Consider the following 21,126-nt stretch of genomic DNA (forward strand, 5'->3'; position numbering starts at 1 on the left):
TCTTTACAATGCAAGGCAGATTAATTTTAATAGACAAAGAACTCGGCAGGAAGCATCTATAAATAAAGAATGAGATCTCATATAAAATTATTACAGTTTACAATTACCTACACTGATGTGCAGGTTACTGAGCCAGATCACAGTGCTCCATCAAATTTGCACCATTCATATGACGTTTGTAACAATTAGGTCACCTGAATAGGGCTGCTTGTAAAACACAGTGCCTGAACACGCAGATAGGACCTGATTCTCTCTGATGGAAGGAGATTGAGTGTTTCTGAGCAGTGGATAGGAGGCAGCGATGCAGAAAGAAATGCAGGTGGAGGAGTGAGCTGAGAGAGAGTGAGCGAGAGAGGGGGATGAGATGGACTTTAATTTAAGTGCAATTGCACGGAGGGAAAATGGCCACTCAGGGCACAGACACTTAAGATTTGGGTACCTGCTGGGCATTTTGGTTCCTTATTTCACATTTCAACCTGCACTTATCATACACACACTTATGTTGTAATCAGACACACACAATCAGGCAGATTGCTACAGCCAGGGTATTTTTTAACAAAAAAAAGCTGAACGGTTCAGAGGGCGTCTATGATCAAGCTTTGAATCAGCACTGGTTCTGGCTATAAGTGGTTTAAGGGCCACAGGGGAGACAGCAGGGGCCCTATGAGAATGCAGGATCTACTTAATATACCTTTTGTAATAATATCTTTAGTGATAAGGGACATAAAGTCCATGAATCTTAGCATGAGACAACTATCATTCAGGTTATCCTTGAACTGTACATCTTTATAGTCTCTGCATATTTTAGTCTACATTTGGATTGGGGTGTTCCTCCATCTACAACCTCGTTCTCTAAACCAGAAGGAGGAAATAAGCTCACCAGTTCTTTAGAAGAACCTTCCATCTGCAGTTACCAGGAAGCAACAACTCCATGCCAGCTCAGAATGCATTATCTCCATTATGTGTGTGTGTGTGTTCACTAGTGTGTGTGTTGTGCACTTGGATGGGTCCGAGTATTGGTCACCCAAGTACTTGGCCACATGTCACTCACTTCACTTAAAAAAAAAAACATGTTCAAGGATGTCCATCTTCTGACAAATAACAAATAAAACAGTAGTAAAAGACATTTTTATGATAGAATGTTAACAGAAGAGGAAAAAGTCAGGATTTTGGACCCAAGAAAGGAGCACAAAAATCAATTTTGGAAAAATCCCATCAGCCTATTCAAGAGCTTAAACTTGAACTGTTGGAAAAATATTTCTGTGTGCTGGAAATGTGGAAATTCTAACTGAAGATCATGTTTTTAAAGGGTTAGCATGATTCTGACACCTTCTGAAAAGAATCCAGAAATAAAACTTGGGGTGTGAGTTGCCACAGACTATGGTGTGTTTAAGCCAAATTCGTCCACAGATCCCCAAATGGCAGAGAAATCTGAGCCAAATGTGGTGCAGCATTTTTATATTGAGCCGAATGCGGCCTGGCTGTGAATGTACGGCTGTGTTAGTTAGCTTTGGATGAGTTTATGTCCATCATTCCTGGGTGAGATGTGGAACAGATAACAGATGAGGTGGTAAGTATGGGTCATCACTGGTATATCACTCATTCACTATCAGAATAACGCAACTGGTGTCCAATCATTTATTACGTTTTGTTAGAGACAATTGGTGAAGTTTAGTCTTGAAGTGCAAGTTATTCATTTTGATTTTGCTATGACTTATGGCAGTGTATTCCAGACTTTATTCAAATGAAAATGCTAATTAGAGGATGCTAATTCAAACATGTGTTTGCATTCTCATGCTCCAGCTCCCCATGCCAAAAATCGAACACATTCACATTCACATTAACATTTGCATTTTCACTGTCAGTGAAGTCTGTCTGTCAATGGGAGGGAGTTTTTTGGTGTTTTGCAGGAAATCAGTTTAACCGACCGGTGGCAGTGTTGGAGATAAGCATGGAGATAAACAAGAGGAAGCCAGTTTTGGGTGAAGTGTCTTTGACCTCGTAAACAAGAGTTAGAATTTCCCCAGTAACTGTTTCTATTATGTACATACAGTATTTTCAACGCTACAGATTTCATTAATTCCTCAACACACCAGAAAATCCCTCTCATACCGCGATTTCGAATTCCAATGATGCCACCGCCATCCGTGACCAGGAACCAAGGAAGCAAGGTAGGAGAGATGGCATACTCTCTCTCGCCTGTCAATCACAGTGACTAGCCAATTGTGGACGTCTCTGAGCTCATGTATGTGGAAGAGGGTAGACAGCACTTTCCTACAGTTACGCTGTCCTGTGATGCTGCATAAGCGACAGTCTGAAAAGATGCGGGTGGATGGCTACATATATCTTGGATGAAACGTGTTAGTCTTCACTATTCCCAGTTGGAAGCTGGAGAGCTGGATGGTGATTGGGAATTGGGACTAAATTGGTGACAAAATGGGGGTGAGGGGAATTCTTAGGGATTCTTCAAATTCTACTGATTTGGAAAAAAGCAATGTGTTTTTGCAGACTTTGCTTTTTCATCTTCTTGTTCTAGAAACATCAGGATTTTTTTCTCATAGTAATTACAAAAGAAGAACCAGAAATCAAAAAGTGCATGCCCAAAAGCGTTGACATGCGGACCTGTTATTATGACTAAGCAAAATGTGGAACAGTACCTGGGCAAGGTGTCACTGTTAGAATAACTTAGAAGATGTTAGAAGATGCACTTAGGAAGAGCACAAAGTGAAATTCTGAAAAGATGAAAACCGTCTGCTAAAATAAATAAATAAATAAAAATAATAATAAAAATAAGGGCTAAACAAAGGGCAAAATGGTTTCAAGATAAATTCTTCTGCTCCTGTAATGGGCGAGATATAATTGTGTTTTTGCGAGACTGCACATTATATTTAAATGAACATGTGCTCATTGGAGGCACAGAGCAATACTAAAGAAATTTCAGGCGTTCTTTTCTTTTTTAGTCATTCCTAATCTCTGCTAATCCACTTTAGAGTCATATCTGCAAAACAGGATAGAATTGGTGTGCTGGTGCGACGCCAAAAGCTATTTATTACTCAAAGGGTATGTTAGTTGCAGTAATCAAATTGGGATTCAGGTTGCAGTGGCTTTGAGTTTGGAGTGCTGCTTTCTGCTATTTTTTTTTTTTTTTTTGGAAACAATGGTGATGTTTCTCTGGTGCCACTGCAGGATATCTTCATTTTCATGCTAATGTGCCAAATACTAGTGGAGTAGAAAATCACAGTTGTTATGGTAGTGCTGTATTTGGACAGGTTGGACTACTGAGAACATGACAATACAAAATGAGTCAGAGATACTGATACATTCATATCTATCTGCTAAAAAATAATAAAAATAAATAAAAGAGAGAGAGAGAGTGTGCTAAGAGTTAGTTGGCTGGCTAGAATGGAAGGAGGAGATTGGGAGCGTTTCCAACGTGCATATTTATGTATATTCATAGACTCCGAATTTTTAATCAAGTCAAAGGATTTGAGATGTTCCTACACTTTCACATTTCTTTGGTTTGTCCTTCTTGGGGAACCTTTAAAGCACCCTAAAACATAAGGCTTTCCTATCACAGTGTTCTAGGTAGAACCTCTTTTAAAAAGAAGTATTAAAGAATTAAATTAAAACAATTCATTACATAGCATTGTTGAATTCTCCATTCTGATTGGTCAGAAGGTGTTGATTAATTTTCTCTAACAGCAGCTCTGACAGTAGTGCAGCTGCAAATCACAGGTTTATATTAAAATGCTTGTTCTAATAAGTTATCATTTCTATAGTAACAGCTCATTCACAGGGACTTGTACAGCAGACGCTCCACATAAATGAAAAAAAAAAAAAACATAAAATCATTGATATGGTGAAGTTTTCCAGCTTTATAATTTCTGACATTTCAGGACAGAGGAGTTTCTTGGTAACATAAAGTGTTTTTTTCTCTTAATAACTTTAAGAGTGAGAAAAAAAGAGGCTGGTGAGGGAAACGACTAGAAACGTGAATGTTCTACAACATTATATGTAAATATAAACGGATAAAAAAATGTCTTTTTTACTAAAGAGACAATTGTTATAGGACGTGCTGTTATAGGAAAATAGGAGTCCTGTCATTCCTTTACTTTATACTTCGCTGAATTGCTAATATTCTGTACTCGTTTTCAATTTCCAGGACGTAAAGGTGATTTCACTCATCCTGAGTGCAAACCCCAACATCTATGTTGTTAAGATGATGGGCAGTCTAATTACATTTTCCGCTATTCAGTCCCAGTCCTGGTTCCTGCTTCTCTATATCGACGTTGGGATGTGGATTAACAATAGAACTGGCCTCTGTCTGCCCTTCCCTTCCCTCTTTAACCACTCACCAGGGACCGGGCCTTAAATAATGGCTGGCTAAATAGCATTTACTGCATTCTCAATTGGATATGAAAGGGCTAATTCCGCAGGCCAGCCACAGGCCAGCAAGCTCCTCTCTTCTAATAGCCCTTACCATAGCTATCCAGCCCGCCCCGAGCTGTGCCCTTTCATTTATCTGGCTTTAGATTGCTAGATTCAGATATTCAATTACTGATTATTAACTGGTACAAACAAATGCATTCGGCGCCATCGCCGTAGCAGATAATGATACAAAGAGTTTATTGGATTGACGCCGGGAAGAGGAATAGGAAGAGAGGGTAAGGGGGCAAGCTGAAATGGAATAACTCGAAATCTGTGGACTATGAAATAGAAATTAACTGTCTGTTTCAATGCTTAATAGGCCTCAATATTTGTAGTGTTATTGCAGTTTGATAAGATAAGTATGCGCACGCGCACACACACACACACACACACACACACAGACCAGAGTCTGGGGAAAATAAAGTGGCACAGTTATAATTATTATAATGATTTTTTGCCCATGGTTCGAGTTCTGCAAGCTAAACTAGCATATGCGAATGCTGAAGGGAGCTTGGAGACATGATGGCAGCTGACAGAGAATTATAATCAGTTAAATAAAACATCAAACGTGATCCAACACGCTGAGTTACTAAGGAACAAACACTTTCTCTAGTGATTTCTGGGAAGGGAAAAACATTTGTAAATCATGTTTTAGATGCATGCAAAGTCTAAATCGGGTATTAAGGTCATTTTCCCCACAGTTTTTTTTTTTTTTCCCCCAGACTTGCCCCAAGAGTTTGGTACATTTGGTGAAGGGTGAAAAGCCGTCTGGAGCCCAGGAGCAGGTCCAGGACCATCCGGAAAATGACCTGGTGCGATCTTCATCAGGTGTGGAACCTCTCCACTTTCTGTGCCACATACCAAGTATCATGATTAGTTCAATTGGTCACATCTTATCGATATATAAAACTCGAGTAGGACTGGAGCACTGTAAATAGCTCAGCTTTCTAGGGCCACTGCTCGCACCGAGAACTATGTTTTTCACAACGTTCTCAGTGCGAAAAAAAAACTCTCTTACCATCTTGCAAACTTGCATGCACACAAGTGACACATTGTGAAATTGATCCACAGTTCAGAAGGAATTCTACCTGAAAGCAAACCTGTGATTAGCCCAGAACTGGTCCTGGATGTGAGTATTCAGACAAAGTGTGAAAATAATAAGTAAGCTTGTCAATCCTAAAAGATCTGGCAATTGTCAAAAATAACAGCATCTGTGTCTTTATTGCATGGAATACTTGCATGCAGTTGGCCATGAGGTCTTCATTTTGTCAATTTGCCATGATGCAACTATATCTCTGATTGATTGCTCCTATAAAGGAGTCTATAAATGTTTGCTTGTTACCTTCAGCCATCAGTTATCTGCTGATCCAGTTAAACTATTGATTCTCTTAGACCACTGTGTGGTTTCATGACTGCCAGACGTATATCACCACAATCAAGAGTCATTTACGATCAGACTGGAAGATTACTTAGTGGTATTTTCCCAGCAGTTGAGCAGAAAAAGTTAAAGTCACGGCAACGTACATATTATGGATCTGAGGGTTATTTGTTCATATGCGATATTACATGTCGGCTTTCGGGCATTAGTGGATGTGGTTCGTAAGCAAAGCCTAAAGGCTTAAAGTGCAAAATATGAAATGGTGAAATAATAAAAGCCATCAGTTAAACATGACAGGGATTGTCTGCTCGGTAAGGCCAGAGATACGTGACCATTAATCTTTATGTCAAGTAGTTGCTCACGGTGCAAGATTTCACGATCGAATTTTTAAGTCAGAGTGGGTGTGTAAAATGTACTGCTTGGCAAGACTTCTCTTCTGGTACATAGCTGCATTGCTCAGATGTGTCTTTAGCAGTGACCATGCTATGGTCACTGAGTATCATCATTGCTCAGGAATGTCATAAGATAAGAAGACATCCACATACTGCATGTAATCTCGAACTCTATAGAAGCGATAGACAAAGGGTCATCAACTGGTGGACTGCAAAGTATTTCAGCAAATCAAACCACTTGAAGAAACAGTGTAGCAGAATGGACAAGTGTGTGGGGGGAAAAATGGCTGTAGTTCAGCGACTCCACTTTTCTCAACATGAACCATTACCACTTCTGTAGCAGATCCTCTTGTGAATTATTTAGCCGAAAGCTGCTCACAGTGAAACGGTAGAGTTTTCACAGACATTCATAGATTTGTCACCCTCTCTGGTCTGATTATGAAGTGATGATGAAAACAGAATATTTTTTAAAGATGATTGGGCAAAGAAGAATGGGTTTATTCTCCACTTCAATTTAAAACAGAAGTCTCATCTGTTCACAGTCCACAGTGCTAATCAAAAGCAGCATCTAGTGCCACTATGAAACAAAACAATCACTTAAAATTTTCTTACTGAATGCCAATCATTAATGGTTAAGCATGAAAAGGAAATCATAGTCTAGTTATTCACTTATCCAGATCTTTAAATTTAAATTTTTAGCTATTGTTCATGGAAGCCAAATATTAGCCAATCAACCAATAAGAGTGTACGTGGGTGGATTTATTGAGAGCAGATAGGTACATGCAACCACAATAATGAAGAATGTGTCCTAATGTGTGTGATGTCATTCATTTAACTCGTCATTACCCACCATTAGGGTTGGAAGAGAAACCAAGAAGCAGCTGGTTAAACTGATTACAATCAATTAATCAATTATCCTCCAACTCCTTTTATATGGAGCTACTACGTGGGTTATAAGTAGTTGGTAGAGCAAGCATGTTTGTCAGTATGACCTTTGTCTGTGCAACTTCCATTTAAAGTTCCAACAAAATTTCTCTGAATGTAATTTTCTTGACACACATGATAATGATGCATTTCATTTGTGTGTTTGATGAAGCTGCATCTGGCGCAATTGTGCAAAACACATTAAGAAACCAAAAAAGCAACAGCTAATCAGCAAATGCAACAACACAACAAAAACACATCAAATTTGTAATCACTATGGCAAAACCAAAAACATTAGATCATTAGCTCTAAATGGAAAGGGTAGGTCCTTATGTTTTTGGTTTCATTGTTGTGGCTACAAATTCACAGTAGAAATGTTTGGTTTTAAACCCATGCACTTGAGAACTCCCATAGCAAAGATCTAGACTTTGTTGACATCATTAAAGTGTGGAATTTGAGGACTTTGGGTGCTATTTGGTGCTTAATGGTACATTCCAAGCTGAACTCAAGCTCCTAATCAGTCTTTGGTGGAGTCCATCTGACTATGGACCTGCAATTCCACTGCAGTGGTGGGGACGACGGATGCTGACTGCTGAAGGCAGGCTCTAAAAATAACTTCAGCGTGCCGAGCTGATCTATCAGTTCCCGGGCTGTCTCCCAAAAGCACCTCGGCCACTAGATTTCCTCAGAGGCCTATAACTCTGCCTGGAATAGGCCATCGTGCCCACCCACAGACCCAGGTCATCACAAATAGACTTGTCCAAACATCTATCCATCGTATCCGAGACACTGTTTAATGCACTTGCGCCCACTGAATAATAGTTATTGCTCACAGCAGAGCATCTCATGCCACAAAGTCTGAAGGCCAATTCAATATTGGTTACCTTCATTTCGTTATTGATTCTGCATAATCATTAAGAAAGTGCTTGCCATCTCAGAAGGAAGGTCAGCTCTTTAAATTGCTCGAGTTTATGAACCAGAGCTGTGTCTGAAGTCTGAAGGGATTTTGTAAGAAGAACATTGAAACATTGAGTTATTGAATAATTAAAATATAAGAGCCAATCATGTTGCAGCATGCAAATGAAAGCCACACAGCACCAGTTTATCAAGGGAGGACCGTGGCTGGTAATTTGCATATTCATTGAATTTAGAATTTTTGATGAGATAATATAAAGGCAGCTATATCTTCTCTTGGTTTTCTGATGACATTTTTCAATATATTGCCACACCAGGACAATTTATTACTCAGTGTTAAAAAAAAAAAAACCCTCAAGACGTTAAAGATGTAAGGTCCTAAGCAGATACACTTCAAAATTATATATTTCTTTATTCTATATTTATAATAATTCCAAAGGCTTTAAAAGTATGAAGTTGTTTTTACCATCTCTGTTTGGAAATAAAATAAAAGCTACTGGATATGACAAGCTCAGTTTGTTCAAAATCTTTAAGCCTGTGCTAAAGAAATAAACACTGTGAGCTGGTTTGTTATCCATTGACATAAACAGCACTATTTGCATTAATAAGACCTTGCATTATTAATTACATTTGCACTACGATTTGCTTTTCATTTGGTGAGAAGAAAAATCCCTTCACAAATAAGCAAAGATCAACACAATGCATTATTAATGAAACAGTCCAATAATACTAAAAATGCACTTAAAAATATAAAACAATGCTCAAAGAACATAAAAGACCAAGGGGGATCTATAAATGCATTTAAATGTATGAAAAATAATGTTTTACAACAGAATTAAGTAGTACCAATGATCACTGAAATATAAACGTAAAACGAGCTACACAGGGTGAACGATCATAATGATGTGTTAAAGCTTCAGGTGTGAAAAAATCTTAATGCCACAGAACTGTGGATTCTGATTGGTCAGAAGGTTTTGGTTAATTTTCTCTAACATCAGCTCTGACAGTTCCAATATATTAACATTACGATAGTAACTTACACAGGTATAGCACTAAGCACTAGTTCTTAGCTAATCATTGACACGCCTCCTGACAACCTTGTCCTTTAAGAGAGTGTCGTCTAAGGCTGATGATGTCACTTCTGGTTCGTAATCACGTATTATAAGGAAGCTGTAAGATCTGTAATGAGATGAAAGAGCCAGTCGCTGGTGTATGAAGGCTGTCCTCACTGAACCCCCAAAACTCCTCCATTATATCCATTGAACAAAATTCATAAGAAGGACAAAAAAAAGAAAACCCCGCCTCCTCATCTCAGCTGGGATGAACTTCACGTATAGGACAGGAGTTTTAATTAATTAAGGCATGTCAAGGTTGTGGCGATGCAATTACTGTGTGGGGAAATGATGTTAATAAGTGGAAAAAAAAAAAAAAGAGGAGGAAAGCATCAATTAAGAGAAATGTGAAACACAGAGGGCTGGAAGAGGAGCAGAGCTCGGGGAACACACTGAGGACTCCAGGGACCGATGGCAGGTCGGAAATTATCCACAGCCACAGATAACAAGAGCATTTGGGGATATTAGATTAATAATTTTGCCTGTGAGCACAGATCAAGCAGAAATTCTTTGGAATTTAAAATTTAAAATTTTCAATCGATTCCTGAAGACAGCATCTGTAATTAAGAGCTGCTTTATTATGAGTAAGAATTTGATAAATAAATATTGTGGAGCATACAGTTTTGTATCGCCGAAAGGATCCCAATTACATTTTTAGCGATTTTTGTCCATTTTTGATACAGACACCAATAGAAGGGCAAAAACAAGGAAACAAACAGTAATGTAAGGCACAAAAACAAGAAAAAATAATTATATATATGTCTATTTATTAATTTGTCAATTATATTTTATTTTTTCTATGGACACTTTTGTACCTTCTCTTAGATAGTTTAGAAAAAACTCCATATTTCTACTCAGTTCATTTACTGACTTGATAAAAAGAAATTGACCTGAAAAATCAATTCCATCAACCTGAACTTGTGAGAAAATCAATGCGGTTTTATTTCATACCAACAACAATCTTTTTAACTTTTTATATGAACTGAGTTGTGGGTATTAGGATAACTACAGACAAAGATGTGATGAGTTCCTGAGGCAAACGTTTCTCTGTGTGATGATGGCCTCGTCATCGGTCTGTTTAAGTGTAATCTAACGAAGATCACACTAGCCACAACGCACATATATTCCTCACACTGAGGATGTGCTTCTGGATGCCATGTCAGTCCCTCCCTCTCTACTCCCTCTCAGTGCACATAAACATGCATGCTGTAATTATCAGCCTCCTCACTCTGATCACACACACGCTCACACACACACAGATAAAAGGAACGCATACTAGCAAAACAAGCTCAGTGACAAAAACAGCACCACAGACAGCAATCTGCTCTCAATCAGTAAACAATACACTACAGGTAAACACTACACTCTACACTAAAGGTAAACAGTAAACAATAGACTAAAGGTAAACAGTAAACGCTACACTCTACACTACAGGTAAACAATAAACGCTACACTACAGGTAAACAGTAAACGCTACGCTACAGGTAAACAGTAAACACTATGCTACAGGTAAAGAGTAAACGCTACACTACAGGTAAACAGTAAACACTACACTACAGGTAAACAGTAAACGCTACACTACAGGTAAAGAGTAAACGCTACGCTACAGGTAAAGAGTAAACGCTACGCTACAGGTAAAGAGTAAACGCTACGCTACAGGTAAAGAGTAAACGCTACACTACAGGTAAAGAGTAAACGCTACGCTACAGGTAAAGAGTAAACGCTACGCTACAGGTAAACAGTAAACGCTACGCTACAGGTAAACAGTAAACGCTACGCTACAGGTAAAGAGTAAACGCTACGCTACAGGTAAAGAGTAAATGCAATACTACAGGTAAACAGTAAACGCTACGCTACAGGTAAAGAGTAAACGCTATGCTACAGGTAAACAGTAAACGCTACGCTACAGGTAAACAGTAAACGCTATGCTACAGGTAAAGAGTAAACGCTACGCTACAGGTAAACGCTAAACGCTACACTACAGGTAAACGCTAAACACTACACTACAGGTAGAAATTCTTTCTGCAATGTCAAGTCATGTTTAAACATCACTTCAATTAGCTTCAGATTTAAAACCTTAATCACAGAGCTTTGGACAACAATAGAGCTTAGTGTGTGAGCTGTGTCCCCACTGAGAGTCTTCTGTGAACAGCATTTATGTGTGTGTGTGTGTGTGTGTGTGTGTGTGAGAGAGAGAGAGAGAGAAAGACCCTAAACCTCAAAGCGAATAATTTATACAGTCACCAGCAGCCATTAGAGTGTTATAAGAGCAGAGCCACAGGAGGCCTCCGATCTCAGAATGGAGTCAACACAGAACTCATGTATGGAAACGAAATAAATCCACTGTGTGTGTGTGTGTGTGTGTGTGTGTGTGTATCAGCTCTGTGAAGTTCATGCTTCTGTTCATTTGAGTTTCACTGAAAATGTAAATCACAGAATATATCAAAGGCCTTTCGAGTACAAATAATCTCTTTTCATTATTCAGACCTCTGCCTGTGAAAGAAAGAAAGAAAGGAAAAAAGGAAGGAAGGAAGAAAGGATAGACAGAGACAGAGTTTTTTTTTTTTTTTTTTTTTAAGTGAGGTAAACAGCATGGCCTCCATTACATCGCACACTACATCTAGACACCCATGTCCAGTGTCATAGAGCTCCTGGACCCCAGTGGGGAACAGCACCGTACACACACACACATTCACACACGGCAATCCGATTTCCATCTCACATCCTCGTCATCGAGCTGTGTGTTATCTATCTCTAATATCTGAAAAGGGCTGAACAATTCTGTGAATCAGAACGTGTGTGTGTGTGTGTGTGTGTGTGTGTGTTTGTGTGGAAAAGCAAGATGAGTATGTCGGAAACGTGGCACTCACCTCGACAAGTTTGTTGGCGTGCTCACGGAAGACCTGGGCGTACTCCTTCACCTCCTTTTCATTGCCGCTCTTGGCTGCTTCAATGAGGACCAGTAGAGGTACGTTAGTCTCCAGGAAGGAGTCGGAGATGTGGTCCATCACGGCCTTCCTCAGCTGCGAGAGAAGGACAGAAAGATGTGGGTTACATGATAGATATCAGGACACATGCTTAATTTGTGCCAGATCTTGCAGCCATTTTGCCTACACATCCAGGTAGGTAAAATCAAGGATAACTGAGGCTTAGCAGACCGACTGCCACCTTGTTGAAATAGTCTAGAACTGCCGTAGACCCAAGACCAGCTGTTCTCCCATAAAACTCTCAGGTTATCAGCTCCTGAAAACACTTATGAGATTTTTTTTTTTTTTTACACTGGAGCTCTGGACCTGATAGATTTGTTTATGGAGGCACTTTTGGCTCAAACTGGTAAAAGACTGGCTGATGACTGCAAAATGGGTCCTGAGAACATTAAGAGAGGCACAACAGCCAGCAGAGGCATGAGCTAGCATAAAATAACACCATCCTGCCTTTAGCGATCAGCAAGATCTGCCTTCCCTGGAGGGCCAAACACACTACATACATACACACACTTCCAGTCAGTGGAGTATTCGGTAACACTCAAACCTTCTTGGGGCCTTCAAAATGTTGTTATTGTACCATCTTGCAGCAGTATTAGCGAAGCAGAGGTGATGCAACTGGTAACATATCCCTCTTGATGCTAAGAGCTAGCGCAGTTTGTGTGGTCAGCATCAGTCATAATCACAGCCTGAGGAAAAGTTATTTTAGAAATTCCTACCAGGGAAGAAAGATGATGGGGTAAACACCTTTAAACAACAGTAATTACCAGCCAGTCAAGCGCACATGTGTAGCTCACCAACCAGCTAAAAGGCCCAAAGCGCCATGCTCCGGGTTGGGCTGATGAATTATCACTCAGAATGAAGCTAAATCCATCAAGTCTTGGCTACCAAAGCATGTGAGTCTGAGCTGCTATATAGGCATGGAACAAACACTGCAGAGAAAGAAATGGTGCTTCAAGCACAAGCTGGAGTCTGGGAACCCCACATTCTGAATGACCTGCAGTGTTTGTTGGCACCCTGGTCACCTGAACATGAAATTCGGAAAAGAAAGCACACTCCATACCTAATGATTAATCTCCCAGGACATCAATAATTCAATTGAAATGTTTTAATGAATCTTGTAGCCATGTCTAATAATTTGCTCTAAAGGACGTTTTCCAGGAGCGTGGAAAAGAGTGCAGAATGAGTCATACAGATGGTACGTCATCATATAACAATTGGAGGCTTGTTATATTTGCAGAATGGACCATAAAGAGGTTAAGCTTTCATGCTAACTAATGTATGTTCACACATCTCCAATCCTGTGAATCAAGATTTTCCATTTACATTTCTCATGAGGACTGAGTGCACTCACTTTTTTTCAACCATCATCTATTTAATTAAGCTTATTCCAGTGAGTATAGCCTCATAATAGACCAGATCAGAGCTGAGGGTACTCAGTTTATAGAGACATCATTCCCAGGAGTGTGCTAGACAAGCTTTTTTTTATTGGAAAATCATAAAAAAATGAGGATTTTGCTGCATGTCAGAGGGTTATATTTATCATCTATACAAGACAAACACTTATTTAACTTAATCAAAAAATTTTAAAGACCTGTGCAGTGTTCAAAAAGCACTTATTTTAGAAATAAAGAGACTGGTACTGAAACCACACAAGCACCATGTCTCTTTTTTTAGGACTGAACAGAAGCTAGAATCCAGGAATCCAGGAATCACTACTCTTCATCCTGATTCGAATCCAGCCCACATTTTGCAGTGTTCACATTCACCACATCTTCAATCATCTCGTATTTAAACGACTCAGTCATTCATCTTCTTTGCAAGATTTTGCCATCTTCTCAGTTAGAAATTCTGAGCGTTAGTTCACATTTGCTTTTCTAGTTTTGACCTTTCTGCTTTCTCTGCATTTCACACCTATTAGTCTGTTTAGTCCAAAGCAGAGCAAAATTCAATACTTTTGCTTTGTTTGCTATTAGGTTTGATTCATTTTTTTCATTGCATGTAAACAAACAAATCAAATAGAAAAAAAAAAAAATGTTGGCTGAGGGACATGTAGGATTGAACACATAGGTGATAAACTTTCATTTCTGAGTCAGAAACATGGAGATGAAAAATAAACCTTTGGCAAATTCATGTAGAAATCATTATCACCCAAGCACTGAGAAAATGGAGCCCATGCTAAATTAATGATTAAACAGTTAAATAATTTGCATCTCGTCAAATGCTTATTGTTTCACTTTGATCATTGGTCCAAATCTCCAGACCACATGATATTTCTGCAGGTCTACAGTTCTGTCCTTTGGAGCTACAAAAAAGAAATGCTGCAACCACAAAAAAACACATGGCATGTTTGAAGAACTTCCTGCAGTCAAGTCAATTGAGGGTACAACACTTTCTCACTGCACTAGAGTTCACTTAGAGCCATCTCACTAAGATGCTGAGTGCAAATGCTGTGTTCTCAACCGGTCTAAACAAACCACACCTTAGGGGAGAATGCATCAGGGTTCAATTCAAATGGACTCAACACTTTTTCCCTCAATTTTATCCATAATCCCAACATCACATGACCACTACCACACAGGGAGGGTGAAGGCTAACGCACGCGTACTCTGAAGCCAGCCACTTGCATTTTTTCAAACTGCTGTTCATGCTGCATCACAGGGCAGCATAACACATGCTGTGGAGGAATGTGCTATGTACTCTCTTCCACATACATGAGCTCACAGACACCCATGATTGGCTAGTATCACTGTGATTGACAGGGGAGAGAGTGTGCCCCTCCTACCCACAAAGCATGGACAATTTTGATCTCTACACTCTTGGCTACAGATGACTGTGCGATTGGCTTGTTTTTGATCAGGACTCTGTAATAAAGCTTATGCTTGTCCTTACATCGCCTGCCTAAATTTGTCTGGTATTTTTTTTTTTAAGAAGACACAGCAAAAAAGTTTCATGTCTGATGATACTACTAGTTCCCTCATCTCATTTTCTTCTCCAATTTGTCCAGATTTGTCAACCAGATGGCCCTGTAGCAACAGCAAACCTCAGTGGCAAAAAAAGAAAAAAAAAAAGAAAATCAATCGAGGCAAATTTGGAGGCGTACCAAGAAATAATTAAAGGGGGTGTATACTTAACTAAGCTTGAAAGATAAACATCTCTGACTGCCAATTGAGCAAAATGAGGAGGCATGATCTTCAAAAACGAGATTAGACTCTGTCTGGCAAATTTGCTTTTTAATGGGAAACTGTATGTCTAAGGATTACGATCAGGTTCTGGCACGGAAACAGATGTCGCAGGAACTGTCACAAGAATCCCTACGGAGAACTTTACATGGCTTATCTTTTTATTCTGAACAAATCTTACAGCCTGAGCTCATGTCTATTATGTAAGTTGCTTGTGTGCTAATTTAGTAGAATATGAATGGAGTGTTCAGACCTCAGCGGCCCTGCGGTTTGTTTTAGAGCTGTTACAATTCAAAAAACAGCAAACACAAAATTATAGGAAAATTAGAAGGTCCAATAAAGAAAGCTTTCACACCCTCACTTTCATCTCCTTTCTCTAGCCCTTTCATTTGTGAGTGCAGGTAAATAGTGAGAGGGAGAGCCTGTGGGTCAACAGCGGCATGTTTCTTATTAAAATGTCAAGAGCAATCAGGGGAAAAACAGGTTTCCGTGTGTGTGAGGAACCAGCATAAATCAAAATGAAATAACTGGATATGGTAGATAAAGGGAACAGCATGCAGATCGAGATAGGGGAGGAGAGAGAGGAATAAAGAGGATGATGAAATTGAGAGAGAGAAATGTGGAAAAATAGGCTGGAGCATCCTGCTCTTGATCTTGCTGTGATGTCTGTAAATGGTTGTAAATTGCGTAATGTCCTCCTGGTTTAATGTCTCGGGCAGCGTTGAGTAAAAAATGCGGAAGGATGGAGAGGATGGGAGATTATCTTTTAGAAAATACAGCACACAGTTTTGTCCATTTCCACATCAATGTTACTTCTAACTGATTTATAGATTATGACAGATGTTCTTAACTCCAGTTCAGGATAGTTGGGTGGTTTCTCCTATTTGTAATAAAAATTTTATTACCTGCTTTTCCCCTCTTGTTTTCTCTTCCTTAAATTTACTTCTGCTTTAATTCTGGTTTGATCAGTCCCTAAAAATGCAACTTTATATTGCTAACAAATACCTTATTCCCTCTTTGGGAAGGTGGGTGTCAGGTTTAATACAATAACATATGATAAGAGTTTATAAGATAAGATAAGACAAGATAAAAGAAGATGGAAGATAGTATGTAGTCCTGATTTCTTTTTTTTCTGACCTCTGACTTTATAAATAGTTACATAAGTATTAAAACAGTCAGTGTCATACTGTTATAGGGAAATGATCAAAGATCAGGTGGTGTAATGAAGCAAAGTTACCTTTATAACCCCGAAGTTAATTATTTTCCTATAAAAGCACATTCCTTGAATACCGCAGCAATTTGCCATTGATTACAATTTGTTTTAAGTTTAAGAATGAGGCATTGTAATTTTTAGCCATTAACAGTTACTCTGATGTTACGGAACATTCATAAAACAAGTTATTTACTATTATCACTTATGATATAGCAGTTATAAACAGTCATTTCCTCACCAACATCTCTTTTTCCTCTCTCTCTTGAAGTTCATACGACAAAAAACACAGCTTGTCATGGTATCAAGAAACCAGTTAGTTATAGCTTTATCTCTAACTGTTACAAAGTGCTGACACTGGAGACTCTTTTCGTGTTAAATAAATATCTCCTTACTTTACAAAAAATTCACCATCGTACAATTTTTAATCAACGAGTACACATGTACACACATGCATTTTTGTGGAAACGGAAATTAATATAAACCTGTGATTTACAGCTGCTCTATTGTCAGAGTTGCTGTTAGAGAAAAATCATCAACACCTTCTGAACAATCAGAGTCCACAATTCAATAATAAATCCTTATTTAGGATAGCTCTGGATGGGGGAACTTATCTAGGCAAGCTGGGTAGAAATATCTGTTTTGCAGGCCTGTAAAGTGAATGCCTGAAGTGTGAGAAGGAAACTCGGGCCAGGCCGTTATCAGGCTCTGATATGACAGCTGGAGCTCAGCATTCCTGGTTCCTCCAGTCGGTAATCATGGATTAGCCACAGGCTTTATCAGTGCATCGTAGTGCTCATCTTCAAAACACTATCAACTGCATGATTGTACTGGCCACTGAGTACACTATCACTTATTCACCAGTACTAGGCCATTATATGTGAGAAAAGATGTCTGTCTGTCTCTGTAAGTCTCACTCTTAGACACATTTCCTCAGGACACATTGTCAAGCCTGCAAGCCTTAAAGAGCTGAATAAAGATTCTGCTGGAGTGCTCAGTCCTCAGGGCCAGTGTGTGACAGTCGCATGATAAAGCTACTCGATTAGACAAATCTCAAGTAGTAAAGAACTGAGAGTAAGAAAGCAGATGTTTATCTTAAATTGGGTAAATACCTGAGTCCATTTTTGTAATTATAGATAAGAATGTTATGCAAACCACATGCTATACAAACCATAAATGCTATGCAGAGCAAGAGGGAGTGTCTTCACACTGTAACCCACAGAAGGTCTGTCTTTGAGATCATATATGTAAATGTAGGCATGCCAAGTGTAGGAATAAAACATGGTGGTATTACGAAGATAAGTTACTGGGACCACCCCAAAGGTAAATATTTTCCAATAACGGCATGTGCTGAAGCTGTTTATTCTTCTTATACCACAGAATTTTCCAGTGACTACAACATTTAATTTATTAAACATTGTTTATAGCTGAGGATATTTAATTCATAAAGCCATAATCTTGCTAATCATCTTGCTCATTATTGCTAACACTATCTAGATAACATAAAATCCTACTATGTTAAGTCTAATCACTACACATCACTGCATGTTATGTTTTAAGAACAGGTTTGTGGATAGACTCTACTCACACTAGAAAAAAAGAAATAATTATGAAACAGAAGGAATAACTAGTGCATAAAAATAAGCTTAGAAACATATGCTATGAAAAGTGCATGTCACTAGAAGGCTGTCCTGTAGTCAGCCATCAATCAATGCGCTGCCAGGAAAGAGAAGATGACAGAGGCATTAATTAGAAACAGGGTGATAGGCCTTCAAACACATGGCATAGCTCCAGCGTGTAAACGAGCTTGCATCTGGGGATTGCTAATTGCATGAGAGCAGGCAGTTAAGGCTACCGGTCTAGCCTCGTCAGCCCTCTCTCCTCAATTAGTACTATTCATCATGCTGGAATGCCACCTTCATGGCAATTTTTATATCAAATCATGCAATCAGTCTTTTCAGTCTTGCTTAAGGGCTCTCAGACATGAAGTTTTTTTTCTGTCCATCTGGGTATCTCTTACACTGTCTGTCAGTATCTTGCACTGTCTCTTTTGACTTTCGATCCTGATTTCCCTCTCACTCTTTGCATCTGTCTCTCTCACTTTCAGCTGTTATAGACACCTTTGGAGCTCACAGTCAGCCTGGAGAACTCTCCTGCTAGCAAAGGTCTGAGCAATGCCGGTCTCAGAATCGTGACTGGACTTCGTTGTGCAGAATTACCCCACCTCTCGAGGACAGCTCGCTTGGGAAGGAACCGAACAGCTGTACAAACTGCTTACAAACTCCTGCCATAAAAATGATCAACTGCCATGTCATCTCTTCTATATCTTAAAACTATATTGGTATTGATCTGGTAGCCAAGAATCTCAGGTGGGACTTGAAGCTTTTGCCCTAGACTGCACTAGCACCACATGAGTCAAGATCTAACTTCCCTCAATGGAGAAGCAGTTTACCATCAAACCAAAATGACTTGCTTGTGCGTTTATGCAAACGAACACAACAGCTATCATAAACTGCACTCCTCTCCCTCTGTTCAACAACTCAGCCAGATGATTCAAAAGACAGCCCCATAAATAAACCAAACCAAGCAGGGCGACACAATAAAGTGCAAAAACAAAGCCTCGGCTAAACAGAAATCCCTGGCACTAAAGTTTCACCACAGCTATTGCCACAGTTTTCCCTCTGCTCTTGAAGAGAAGCGGACACTTGATTTGCTAAGGCTCAGGCTGTAGATTCTCTTGCCAGGTAGACAGCAATAACTCAAAGCTTGCTGCCACGGAGAGTTTGCTGTTCCGCCACTGAGGCTGATTTGATGAGATGGCGATGCCTTCATTCATTTGACTTAGAGCCGTGTGGAACTCCAGGCGGGGGACGGCTCCCAGGGCTCATATTTTCTCCATCAGGAGAAGCCTGGACATTTATTTGTAAGCCATAATACTTGCATACTCACATGTTCATGCTTGAAAAGTACATACATTTACATGTTAAACACAAATGGGACCCTGTCTACATCTGGTCATTTCATGTGTTTCATATCTAAAGAATACCTCTTGGGTAAGTCATAGTGAAGTCAAACTGAATGAAGTCCAGATCAACTTGAAAACATGGTCGCTGCATTGAAAATAAAGATTCTGCCTTTTTTCGCAGAATGGATAGAACATGGACTGTCATTTTTATAAGGTAAAAAAATAAAACTGTTGGCAAATTGCTGCGGTATAAGAGGAATAAAACACTTTATAGGAAAATAATGCCTTTTCTTGCTAATTCGGTACATGTACTTTCGGAGGTATAATTTAAGTACAACTCTTCCATTCCTTTTTTTTTCTTTTAAGAATTCATTGAACACAGCATCACTGTTTAGCATGACAAAAAAAATAGTGAATATTTCACATTTCCGTGATTTTTAGTCATGTCGTATTTGTAGTAATGAAATCTCTGCAACATACTGATATACAGACTTGAAGTTTGTAAAAAATTCCTTTTTTTTTTTCATTGAATCTTCATAATACACTGAGTCACCCCAGGTGTCCATGTCTTTTCTGTCTCAGTGCCCAATCCTGCAGATGCTTCAGCTCGACACAATCCATTTACAAAAACCCAATAATGATTAGCAAGCAGTTTCTGTCTAAGGAAGGCCATGGAGACATTCACATTAAAGCCTCAAAGCTGTGTATACAATAGCAAATAAAGAGCATGACTATTGTATAAAATCCATTAAATTAAGCTGCATTTCAGGCTATGGTGGACACCTACTGAGATTTGGCATTCCATGCATGAATGTTAGAAAACGATTCTTAATCTCGGGTCTTCCTCACTCTCAGATACTTGTAAAGGTGGTGTAGATAGAATGTTGTCAGAGAAGAGAAAGAAGAGATAATGCTGCTACGTTGTGATGTTTTTCTTAAATACTAGAACATATGGGCCTAGATGAATAAGTGGTGGTGTGTGAAATGAAACCAAAGCTCAGTAAACTGAGATGATCAAACACTTTCCGCTTTCCTTTAAATCACGTTACTGTACCGTAAACCTTCAACACCCCTGACTGCTGTAAACATCTCACTCTGTGTAGTACAGTGCTAGATAATGAGATAAATGGCTTAAGAGGATTAAAAGTGCTAGCCCAGGCGAATCTGTAAACAGGTCCCTTATTTTATGGGTGAATTGTAATGTGGGAATGTTTACCGCTTTTTTAAATGTTGGGAATGTGAGTGATGACGTAGAGAACTGTGATGTATGACTGCGAGTTCGGCAACTAAGTTTGAACCTCTCGTTAATATATATGGAAGATATATATGGTAAAAAAAAAAGATTTCCAATTATGAGAGATGCTGCAGAGTCAGCAAAGATTGCAGAGCATACACCAAAGCTGGCGTTAGCTTTGGAATTATTTTGATATGTATGATATATATATATGTATGTATATGTGTGTGTGTATGAGTGTGTGTGTGTGTGTGTGTGTGTGTGTGTGTGTGTGTGTGTAAGATATGTACACTGTGCTTTTAGTCCCAAGCTCACAAGGTTATCTCTTTTTTTTATTCCCACAAATCTCAGGGCATCTATCTAATGGAAGCTTAGAGAAATCTTGTCCAGGGTCTGAAAAGA

At 39.1% G+C, this 21,126-nt stretch overlaps 1 protein-coding gene across 5 annotated transcripts in view; it reads right to left on the reverse strand.

Annotated features, from left to right (window-relative positions):
* The window catches only part of ctnna2 (catenin (cadherin-associated protein), alpha 2), a 311,873-nt gene that overhangs the window by 50,334 nt on the left and 240,413 nt on the right, over positions 1 to 21,126 (reverse strand). For all 5 annotated transcript variants that reach the window (XM_026945340.3, XM_026945339.3, XM_026945342.3 and 2 more), the window contains exon 9: positions 12,020 to 12,172. In XM_026945340.3, the coding sequence (XP_026801141.1) occupies positions 12,020 to 12,172 (153 nt within the window). The remainder of the gene's footprint in view (positions 1 to 12,019; positions 12,173 to 21,126) is intronic.

Source organism: Pangasianodon hypophthalmus, chromosome 28 (assembly GCF_027358585.1).
Source record: "Pangasianodon hypophthalmus isolate fPanHyp1 chromosome 28, fPanHyp1.pri, whole genome shotgun sequence".
NCBI classification, from domain to species: Eukaryota; Metazoa; Chordata; class Actinopteri; order Siluriformes; family Pangasiidae; genus Pangasianodon; species Pangasianodon hypophthalmus.